The sequence below is a fragment of the Salminus brasiliensis genome, chromosome 7, assembly GCF_030463535.1.
Source record: "Salminus brasiliensis chromosome 7, fSalBra1.hap2, whole genome shotgun sequence".
In the NCBI taxonomy this organism is placed as follows: Eukaryota; Metazoa; Chordata; class Actinopteri; order Characiformes; family Bryconidae; genus Salminus; species Salminus brasiliensis.
Window position 1 is genome coordinate 21,745,744 of NC_132884.1, and position 12,118 is coordinate 21,757,861.

General features: G+C 43.4%; 1 protein-coding gene across 3 annotated transcripts in view; it reads left to right on the plus strand.

The window, feature by feature from the left end:
- The window catches only part of lpp (LIM domain containing preferred translocation partner in lipoma), a 234,874-nt gene that overhangs the window by 187,053 nt on the left and 35,703 nt on the right, over positions 1-12,118 (plus strand). For all 3 annotated transcript variants that reach the window (XM_072684124.1, XM_072684123.1, XM_072684122.1), the window contains one exon: positions 1,592-1,691. In XM_072684124.1, coding sequence (XP_072540225.1) covers positions 1,592-1,691 — 100 coding nt within the window. The remainder of the gene's footprint in view (positions 1-1,591; positions 1,692-12,118) is intronic.

Genomic DNA, 12,118 nt, shown 5'->3' on the forward strand with positions numbered 1-12,118 from the left:
CGATAATGCTAATGCTGTTGAGCGAACGTGTTTTTAACCACAAAGACTTAGAGAAAAATAGCATATCTATCCAAATAGGCTATTCCAACTGGAAAAAAGTAAACAAATAAATAAATAAAGTAGAGGCTGTGTGGACTGTGTGACGATCTTCAGGAAGGAGTGTGTATAATTTGTTTCCATAAATGGTTGTTCTATCTCTGCTCTTCATTTGTCTCCAGTTGGAATATCCTGTCCAAAGACCAGTACTAAAAACTGCCAGACCACTGTCTCTGTGATGGGTGCATTCCTCAGTGTTGTGTGAAATGTGTGTGTGTGTGTGTGTGTGTGTGTGTGTGTGTGTGAAATGTGTGTGTGTGTGTGTGTGTGTGTGTGTGTGTGTGTGTGTGTGTGTGTGTGTGTGTGTGTGTGTGTGTGTGTGTGTGTGTAGACTGTATTTAACGTGGATGTGGAAGTGTTTGTCTGTGTGGTCACCTGTGGGTCCACACACAGCACTAGCTAATGGTCACTCTTGTTGAGGGTTAGGGTGGAAATAACTTGACAGGCCGACAGTCTGTCTATCCGTTATGTCCACTAACAGTTGCCTCAGTTGAGCAAGGCTGTTGACCTCCATCTCCATATGTCCAGCTTTAATTCACTGTCTGTGACAGTCTTCAGAGCTGTAGCGTAAATTCTGGTCCATTCCCATAACATTTATTAGATAACCGTAATTTGATCATGGTTTCTGAGTCCAGGGTTTTTTTCTTAGCTTTCCACGCTGTAGGCCTAATCCTCAGAGCACTTTTCACATACTTTCTCAGGGCATCCCTGGTCAAAATGTTGGTTACTGTGAGTAGCAAAGCATTGTGGACAAAAAAACGCTTGATTTGTCCGCTCTTTATCTGCACAGTAAAATAGTGCACGACCTCTCCACTGTCTGCTGAATCATCTTAAAGGTATTTTGTGGTCAAATAGGAGTTTTGATTTTCTTGATAGAAATCCTCCAAGCAGTTCTCTCAAAGTTTTCAACATGACCTCCACCATTCCTGTTAACCACCATGAACGTCTACCTGGAAACTCTTTGGTCCATTCTTATATCTTTCACCCGCTTTGTGGGCGTCAATGCTTTTTTTGTTTTCAGAGTGCTAGGCTGCTGCTTTAAGAAGCCCTGTCTGCAAACTGTTAATAAAGCTTTGAAATTTGCATCACATGGCCTTTACTGATGCTGACCGTGAACAAGCCACAGCCGTAACATGCTACGGTATACGGTAAAACGGTATACAATACAAAAAGAATACTCTAATCCTGCTTAAAATATTGAAAACAATGTTTAACCTAAGACATTTAGGTGATTAGTCATCTCCTACTCTGCCCAAACGTTTGCACTCCACTGTATAGTGTAGCTTTATAATCATCTGAAGTCAGGTCAGTGGAGCTAAATCAGTGCATTGTCAGTTGTGGTGTGGCGTGTGGTAATTGGTGTTTGTGTGATGTGTAATGGTCTTTGTGTTTGTGTGTGTGTGTGTGAGAGAGAGAGAGAGAGAGAGGGGGCATTTGGGGATTAGAGCACTTGAGTGTACAGATATGTAAAAAAGCATGTCAATGTGTTTTTCAGGGGCCAGTCCTGTCCACAGCTCGCCCTGAGGAGGAACTGGACAGGTTGACCAAAAAGATGCTGTTCGACATGAACCACCCACCATCGGAGGAATACTTTGGTCAGTGATCCTCGCACATTATAAACACACACACACACACACACACACACACACATACACATACAGACACACACACACACCTAAATAAAAGCATTTTTTAAAGCCGTGTGAAGCAAAAGTCTGCTCAATAACATGAGCACTCGCATTCCTTTGATTTTATTAACTGCATGAGGTTTCATTTCCATTATATACTGTGAATGTCGGTATCTGTTAGTAGAGGGTGATACTGATAAAATGTCACGTTTACTGATGTTTACTGGCAACATGTGTGTAAAGCCCACAAAGCACAGTTATGTACTTATGATATAATGCTGTAATCTATCAATTCCACTGTCTGTCTGTCTGTGTGTGTGTGTGTGTGTGTGTGTGTGTGTGTGTGTGTGTGTGTGTGTGTGTGTGTGTATAAAGTCGTTTTTGGAACAAAACTATCCTGAAATACAAATAATAATAAAAAGAATGACTACGAGATTCAAATCATGTGTCAGTAAGTGGAAAAACACAGAATAATGGAGCGAATGTTGTCCAGCTGCGATAAGATATATAATATATAGTATAATACATACTTAATATAACTTTTTGTAGTAATATAACACATTAAATCAAAAACCTAACCTTAACCTCAGTAACTAAAAGAAAGGGGGTTATGTACTTGTTTTTCTCTGGCTTTCCTGCAATGTCAGGCCATTTTTGTCCTAAAAATGTGCAAAAAAAATAAAATAAAATAAACGCACATGTAAGCACATCAGAAGACCCCTTTGAGCTCAGATGAATACATGAGTCATGCTCGCTACATGCTGCGAGTGTGTATGCGAGGTTGTGTGTGTGTGTGTGTGAGGGAGAAAGTGGGTTATTCTGATATCCATACATCACTGTGTCACAGTTAAATGCTTACACATGTGTTTCTGCAAGAGGCTGCAGCACTGTATGTTCAGTGGCACAAAGCTGCTGACGCTTCTGTTATGACTCATGCCACTTCTCGCCTTCCGCGCGTATACATGTCCTGCTGTTCACTTCTCTCATTTTTCTCAATATCTCTCATTCTTTCCTCTCGTTCTTTTTTGTTTGCATACATATGTGTGCGAGTGGGGGTGTTACTGAATTATTATTAGGTATGTGAAATAAGGATGTGGATGTGAGGTTATTCTGCTTGTCTCAGGCTTTGGCCTGCCTCATTTGCATGGATGGATGGGAAGAGGCTTCTTCTTTCCCTTTTGAGAAACAGGTGCGTTTGTCACTTTGCAGAAGTGAACTTAACCCTGACAAATGTGGCGAAGTGTGTGTGTGTGTTAACGTAATCACTTTCACTCACCGTACAGATTTCAGCTTCTATTATAGGCTTTCCATTAAATGCTGCACTTTTTTTTTTTTTACAGTTAGGATTTTTTAATGCTTGAGGTGTGGACTTAACACAACATTGATTATTTTCTGCACACAGCAAATAAAGTCCATTTGTGACCACCATCTGTATATGCTACGTTTTTGTTAAATTCTTAAAACCATAGCTTTGGCAACGTTGAGTGTAGCTGGCTTCTTTTAAAGCGGTAGTTTAATGAAAAATCACATGAGCATGATGCATCACTGACCACAGATGCAGTCAGTCAAGACAGGTTTGCTCTCTGACGTTGCTAACAAACTATCCACGTAGACTTTTACCAGTCTCATTTCTGTCAGTAATCTAAAGAAGTGGTAGATAACGATGATGTCTGTTCTATAAACTACGAATTCAAGGCCCAGGTATCTGTACTCACATTAAAGCATTACAAATAATACCCAGAGAGAGACCACTGAGAGTCCTCCCTCCCCCCGCACCTCCTTGTCTCTCTCTTCCTTACGCTGGCCTTTCTGTCCTTTTGAAGAAGCATTGCCCCAGAGCCTCTATCTCCTCATCTGAACTTAAACACACATTCGAACTGCTTAGCAGACAACAAAAGCCCTTTCAAACCCCCTTTCAGCCCGAAACATCGACTCAGTGACTGCGATCCAAACACGTACAGTAGTTCTGCATTTAACAGCACTATCTCTTTGTAAAGTGGACCTCATTATTTAACCCCTGAAAGTCTAAGGACACTTCAGCGGGTACCAGAGTCTGGCCCAGAATCTTGTGCAGCTGCAAAAACTATACAGTACTGCCATAGTGCTTAATAATTTAGAGGCAATTGTGAAAAAGGAGAGCTTAAGATGATTAATGGAATAATAAACAGGTCATACCGTGTCAATCTATAGTTAAGTAAGTAGATCTAGGACATTCCGGTAAATTATAGCTATAACCTAAGGTTACTAGTGTATCCCAGGTTCTCTGATTGCATAAGTGAGGCATCTCAACAGACCACCAGGTGCCGTGTCACCATATAGTATACGTGGGTGGAAGAACGAACAGTCTGTCAGCCAGCAAATGCTTGAAAGAGAACATATATTTGTGTGGTAGGGCTGTTTGATTCCAAAGGAAAGGAAATCCGTGGACTGGCTTCTAAGAATGGAGTCCACAAAATTCGAATGATTCCGAAAAATCTAGACGTTACGTAGAATGTCAAGCCAAATAAACTGTACAATATAAAGTGGGTACATAATACTCTATTGAAATTGGCATTAGGATGCCATAAAATAAAAGAGATCTTTGAGTATTGACTTACACCCACCTCTGATCTCCTGGTTCCAGAGATGTACCACCCTGGAGAGTTGGAGATCCAACACGCCTGGCTAATATTGAAATGACTATGAAATATTGAAACGCCTTCATTTCCTGGAACAGGTGTGTTCGAAAAAGGGTTGGCGGGTTGCAGGGGGGAAGATCGCCAGGACCGCCACTGGACATCCCTGATCTGAAGGGATGCAGGACGTCAGTTTGTATGGCTTGCTTGACTTTAGCAAGGCAATTTTGGGAGCTAACTCTAGCTAAATTAACTTTTCTGACTATTAGAGGCTAGATAGACCGGTACCTACTTCTCCGCCATCAGCTCTTCTGGGTGCTTAGATGTTTCTGCATTGGTAAAATACAGTATGTCTAGTATGTCGTATGTGTTGTTGAAGGGTGCGTTTTGCAGGCAGACAGATTGTTGCATGCTTTCACATTATAGGGATTAGAATTATATGTTGTTAAATATGGATGTTAAAAGCCAAAGCCACAGTTCAGCATATAATAGGTTAAGTATAGGTTAAGGACTGTAGCCTCATGTATGTGAGCCTCTATGTGCAGATGTGTAATTGGTTGGAGTCAGAGGTTGAAGTAGGCCACTAAGACGGAGCAGGGGGAGCGGAGGGTTCGTCCAGGCCGCCATGGCCTGCTTTGGCTGGGGCATGTGTCAGCGCTGTCTGCCCTGAAGTGAGCATGTGGCCCAGCTGTGTCGGCCACGACCACACACAGCCAGTGTTTGCAAACTCGCTCTTGCTGGCCAGAGGGGGGGCTGAAAACAGCCTGGCCTGTAAATGGGTCAGATGTAAAGCCAGGTCAGCAAGGCAGTCCCGTCCACTGCAAAGACTGAGTGCAGTACTTCGGCCATGAGAGAGGAATGGAGAAACCTTTCAGCAAGAATTGAGCTGAAGAGGAGAAAAGAAAGAAAAGGTTGCAAGAAGATGTGACTGCTAAGCACAAAAAGGAGCAGCAAGCACTGAAGCAAAAACATGAAATCTCCCTGTTGGGTACTCCAGCTCTCTCCTTACTTAGTTCAGTCGTTCAGTTTTCTGGAAGTATCTTTGTCCGAGACCCTAAAAGTGGACCGAACAGAAAGTAAGATGAGGTACTTCTCAAAGAGTGTGTTGCTTCATGCCACTCTACTTCATGTCACACTATTCCTAAGCCCATACTTGAGCTACAGATCAAATCCCAGCTAGACCCGATGCTGTCAGAAGTCTTGCTGTTTAAGTATTATTGATGACCATGTGCATCCCTTCATGGACGCAATTTACCCGTCTTCTGATGGTCAGTTCCAACATGTCAAAAAGCAAAGGTTGTCTCAAACTAGTTCCATGAACAAGATCAAAATCCAATAGAACACATTAGAACACAAATAAATATTAGATGCTTACTTCTTCAAAAATCAGGCATCCAGCATTGGAATGGTAATCTACACTCTTGAATGTAATGTTGTTTGTAATGCAGTTTTTTGACTGTCATTCTGGACCATGAAAACTCATGGCCAAACCCAGCCTGAAACTACCATTGGAAAGGCTACAAATCTCACATAATTCAGATGCATCATCATCATCTGTTATAGTAATCACATCATGGTGGGTTTTGCCCCGTCCTTTGGCATCCCCCTCTAGAGTGTTGTTCATAGATCCATCTCGTTCCCCTTAGACCCCTAAGAGCTCCTCGGCTAGGACTAATCTCCACAGCAGAGCTGATCAGAAAATCCCCCTGAGCATAAGAAAGTCAGTAATTACAATACATCACATTACATGTTCAAGGCTTTAAGAAAAGGGGAAAAAACCTCACATTGGGGGAAGGGAGGATGACTGCTGAAGAGGAACCCCAGGGCTAATAATTAACCAGATGAATCAGAGCCAAGGCCGTGATCTCTCTCGGCTGGACGCTGTCTTTGTCCTCCTCTAACGAACTTTTATTGGTGTTGCTAATGGCTTTGAAGAGGTTCTAATCAAACAAAGCCATTGTAGCTTCCATGGCTGGAGCTTAGAGTTCATGGTCTCCTGAGGCAGCCATGATTCATTTCAGCCTCTGAAGGAAGGAGAAAAGACTACAGTCATACAATTGTATGAAGCACATCGCAAAGCTAAGAGAAATTAGAACAATTACTTACGGAGCTTGCTCATGTACGACACTGTCAGTCCCCCGACAGAGCTGAGAGTTTGTACAACACGGTTTCATAAGTAATGTAGTTATGCATGTGTCGCCTATTGATTCTGACAAGTGTGCACATTGCTTTGCACATTGATTATGTATCAAAAATGTCAAGACCCCCCCCCCCCCCCCCTCTCTCCCTCCTCCTAAAAGTTGGGCACAGGGCATGCAAGTGCAGTCGCAGTGTTTCTAAAGAGCAAAAGCGGGACGCATAACTGAATAATGCAGCACTTCAGGTGCACTGTATCGTTCATAAATAAGTGAGCTTGCCATCAGACTTTCTAAAGTATCTGACTAATTAATATTTCCAGCTCAATATATTTTGTAATAGCTGTGGATTCATTTGAACTCGGAGGCTGGGTCTGAGGAACTTATCAGAGAGGGTGTCTGGGGTTGCTGTTCTGTATGCGAGCCACGTTCTCAACATTTTTGAGATCTCCATAATTCCCATCCCTGCTTTTTATGACTCGTGTATGAAATGTGTAAGCGCGTCTTTTGAAAGCTCTTGAAAGATGCACGACGGACGGTCAAGCGGAGCGTCTCGCGACGTCTGGAGACGATCCGTGCTTTTGTCTGCCTGCGTTTTTGAGAAGGCGAGGGGAATCGCCACCTTCTTCTCTGCACAACGTCAGCTGGAGGTGCCCTCATAATTTATGAGACATTTCTTCATGAAATGTTGATGAAGAATCTTGGAAGAGTTTAGGAGTTTCTGTGTAGCTACTGTACTGGGCCAGGACCCAGAGCGTGGGACCAGGCGAGGTAAATGGGTCAGGAAAAGTTTAGCCCAGTGTCCATGTGCTCACGTACAGATGTCGGTGCTTGTGTAAAGGGCTGTGTTAATGTATTAATCGAGGACTGCCGTCAGAAGGGTTGGAGTATTGTCCTAGATACACTGGTTGAGTGCATTTGCATTTTACTTACTCACCCTTAGCCAACTCTTAGGAGCTTGCTTTCATATTCGTTCCTACTTGTGTGTGTGTCAAAGCAGAGCAGGCGGTGTGTTAAAGCACAGTAACCCCAGAGTGGGTCAGGCAGGTCAGGCCTTTGTGTGTTGCCATAAAAAATATATATATAAAAAACCAAAAAACAAAGATGAGAGCATCCGCCCTGGGAACTTTTAATGCACTGGACGATGTGACAGTTTCTGTGGAAACGCTTTCATCTAAGCCCTGAGTGTGTAATCCCACGGTGAAGGCATCCTGCCATCAACTTTAGGCTTCACTCTAGGTCGTGCTCTTTGCTCCACTAAAATAGCCTCTCACAAAAAAGGCTGTGGTAAAAGCTCATGGCAGCGTGGTCAAGCCGCTGACTCATTTGTACACATTAATGTATTAAAATGGACCTCTGCCTAGTCAGAGGGCCGCTGCTCCTTAACACCATTTTAGTCAGACTATTCTAAAGATGCCATAGAATGCATCTATTGAGTTTTGTCTATACAACTATACAAGTTGTTTTATGATGTTTAAATAGTAAGTATATGACTGTGGTTAAGGTAAAAAAAAAAAAAAGCTTAGACTCAGACAAGCCTATTTATAACCCTTCCTAACCACCTTTCAGTGAGGTAAGCTAGGGCCATTGAACTCTTCAGATTTCTAGTTTCCATCATCACCACTGTGAGCATGTTTTACTACAACAGAGCATTTCATATCAAACTGCTTCAAATGGCTTTGTTTACATCTGACTGATTTTATCATGCAGCAGTCCCCCTAAACCTTCATTCACTCTTAAATATAAAGCTGCTAGAAGAGGTCTTTGGGGTGATTCCATTTGAAAGACTTTAGAATCCGTTCCCATCACACACTTCTCTATTTTCTGTTCAAACAGTCAACTCCAGCTGTACCTAAATATGGTATCTAGGCTGTAAAATGTGCAGGTCTTGTGTAATGTAACTCTTGTGTAATGCCTTTCTCATTATATTGTGAGCAGTTAAGGGTTAAAAGGTTTACTGTAAATGTGAAACCCCAGTGACTGACATGCCTCAGGGATATACTGTTGCGACGGCTTCTGTATTGTGCCAACCTGGTGCTATATAGACCCCCCCTTTTAAAAAATAAATAAATAAATAAATAAATATCCATTCTACATCCTTGTCCACTGAAGGCCAAATGGTTTCTAAGGCCACACAATACCGTTCTATGTATCATTACTGGTGCAGAGCCATTCAATCGGTTACGGTTTCTTTTTTTTTCATTGGCTGTGTTGCTAAATCATGACCAGGAAGTGCACGCCATCTCGTAATAATTACGTGACAATTGTCCCCATCAGATTTGCCCAGCCTCATGTTCTCCCCCTGAGATCACAGAGCAGGTTAGCAAGTTAGCCAGTTTGGAGCCAATTAGTGACACTCTGTCATTAAGCTCGCCGACCCAAATGGTTCTGAGGCCCTAAGTATGGTTAGCTCACCATGCTGAGAAAACTAGGCCCAGTCCAGTTTGTAAGCATTCTGTCCTGAACCATGGCCATGTGGAAAGCCACCAGAATGGTTATCCTCCATGCAAAAAGACAATTAATCATTCTAATTATTTATTTATTTATTTTTAGTTGTCATGGTTTTGAACGGAACCACTGCTTTGGTTATGGAACTCTCAAAGAACCTTTTTCTTTTAGATGTGGACAGTGGTTCAGGTAATTTAGTCTAGGTCTCTGTTCCTAGACTTGTAAACACAATTTCTCCTCACTGCATTGGTACAGAGGTGATCTCTGTTGGCTTTGGGTTCCCATTAGACAGTTTTGTCTGGTTGGCACTCTAATCTGTTGCTCACAGAATAATTACCCTGTGTGTGGAGAGGTGGGAGTTGGGTTATTTATCTGCCACCGACAGAGTTCAGCTTTCTGTCAGTTATCTAGAAAGAAACCTCTGGTGGATCGTTGCCCGTGGTTGTTTCATCTTGCCTTTCGAAATCACACTTGCAGATTAACACAGCTTCTACAAATCACCGGATTCAGAACAATGATTACTTATTTATTTAGTGTACATCTCTTATTAGAGATGGCATGTAATTAAAAGTAGTGGGATATTTTGGGCTTTATTAGGCCTCTAATCTGCTGGTGCTGTTTGTTAGTGTTTTGGATGAATACACAGGATTTCCCTCATGGTTCTGTGTTGGCTCCCTGGTCTTAGTTTATTCAGTAATTATGAGCTTTAGCCCTCCCTCTCCAGCCAGACGCTGGCTGTGCTGCTTTCTAGTCTCGGAATGCCATGCCAGCACGGTCTGTCTCTCTCTCTTTCTCTCGCTCTCGCTCTCTCTCTCTCTCTCTCTCTCTCTCTCGCTCTGTCTGACTGTCGATGGAGGCCTAATTTTTTTTTCCCCCCTTGTGATGGTTCGTGTGAGGTGGCCTTGCCCCTCTGTAGCCGACCGTGCCTCGTTCAGACAGCTCCACTCAGGCTTGCAAGATCAGCTGCCATGCAAGCCTAGCTAAAGCAGCTCGCGGCACACACTGACTCACGTTGCTAGATTTCATTCGTGAGTGAGCGTTTGACCCCAGGAAAGGCCCATTCATACACACACACACAAATGCACACTCAAAGCACAAACAATACGAAGCACTGTACAAAAACCTTCTATCTCAGAAACAGTGTCTTCAAAAGCGTATACGACCTCTTCTAGACGCAGTAATAAACATCTACTGTATGTTGTATATTAGAACTTAAAATGTTGCTAAAATGCATGTTAATGTTCATCATGCAATGTTTCCACTATGTTTTTTAAAACCAACAAGATAAAAAATAGAATAAGCAAATATGTCAATATGTATTTATATTTCCGCTTTTTTCACCCTCTGCTTTTCTCTCTTCTTCTATCTATCTGTATCTTCGATCTATCTGCCCTCCCAAAACACATATACCCATCCACTGCCCCAACCCTGCCAAGCCCACTCCCTGCTATCCTGCAGCCAAAATGGCCTGAGCTGGAATGTTTTCTGGCATGCCCCCTCCCCCTCCAGCAGTCATACAGTCATAGCCCATTGTGTCTCATCATTATTTGCTGCCATTGGAGTGAGATTTCTGCGAGGTCATGGGTAAGGGTCATGGAGAGACAGCAGCACGCTAATCACGGCCGCCCGCATCGTCATGGGCCGACCAAGGGGGCCACATAGCTGCACGGGGCCATGAAAACAGGGCCAAGCACACTCAGACTGGAGAAAGGAAAGAAGGAGGAACGACGATGATGATGATGATGATGATGATAAAGAAGTGGAAGCCCAGACTGGGGCTTCTAGCGATGCAGTAGCTGGCAGCTGTACTCTCAGCATGCAGACATGCTTCCGCTGTTAAACGCTCAGTGACCTGTGATGTTTGTTTATGACCATAATTAAGCGTAAGGAATTCAGCACGACCCCGTACCTTTATTTTTTTGTACTCTTCTCAGAATCTGTCATAACAAATGAATGTTTCTGTTCTGTCTCGGTTTGAGTAGGAGTGTGTGTGTGTGTGTGTATCTGTGTGTGTATGGGGGGGAAACATTGCTCTGTAATAAACTTGTGAATCAGAGCAGCATAATTCGCAGCAGTGGAGTTTGCTATCGTGACAGATGTTTGTTGAAATATTTTTTTTTTTGTTCTGGTTGCTGCGGTTTGTTGTTACTGTTGTTGTTCCTGAAAACCAAGATAAACGCCATCCTTGAGAATGCGCTGCTCGCTATCGCCTTAGCCGCCACTATTTTGGTCTCCCAACGCGCCGTTGTTTACACCACCAAACATTTTTTTTTTTATTTCTGTAGGAGCGAACTTCTTACAGGCCCGGAATACGTTGTGGGCTCTGCGTATTTGTTTACATGTGTACGGTCGTGATGGGCTTTGTTTTCTAATACCGCGAATGCCGAAGAGCCCGTGTTCTCCTCGTAAAGGAAAAGCACATCCCTCGCTCTCTCACCAAGTGTAAAAAAAAAAAAAGTTTGGCCTTTCACAAATGCGAAAGTTCCTTTCGCGTGCCGCCTTTTTTTACGCGCGCCGTTTGATTTCCAGCGACACAAGATCAAAATTGCTGCTGTTGCTGCTTGCTTGTGTGTGTGTGTGTGTATGCGTGTGCGTGTGAGCATGTTTCTCGTCTGGCTTTCAAGCGCCCCATGTCTCTCAGTGTGAAAAAACAAAGAGCGGCGCGATGGAGTGTGAATCCGAGCCTCGCTGCCACTCAAGCAGTCCGCCATCGCCAAACAGCGGCCTGGTCCTGCCACCGCAAATACATTACAAATCAATTATTTATGGAACAGAGTGGAGAAGGCTTTAATCTTCCTCTTTTATCCAATTAAACTGCCTAACCACCATAAGCCTCCTCCGGCTCGCGAGCTTCGTACGCCGCCTCTTTCTTCTTTCTCCTCATTCTTCCCTCCCCTCCCCTCCCCCCTCACACTTTCTTTTTTATTTTGACTTTGGATGTGAGAGCAAGTGGAGGCTTCTGAGGGACGGCAGAGAAAAAGAAAAGAAGAAGAAGAAGAAGAAGAGAGGCTGTATAAAGTGTAAATGAACTCCTCCTCTCCCACTCCTTCTGCTTACAAAGGAGCTATTTGAAGTTTTAATATGAAGACTTGCCTTCCATTCCCCCAGCACGGGACACGAGAGGAAAAAGCTCTTTCATGAGCTGTCTGTGCCCAGCACTGAGAGGGGTGTGGGGCGAGGGGTGTAGGGGGGTGTA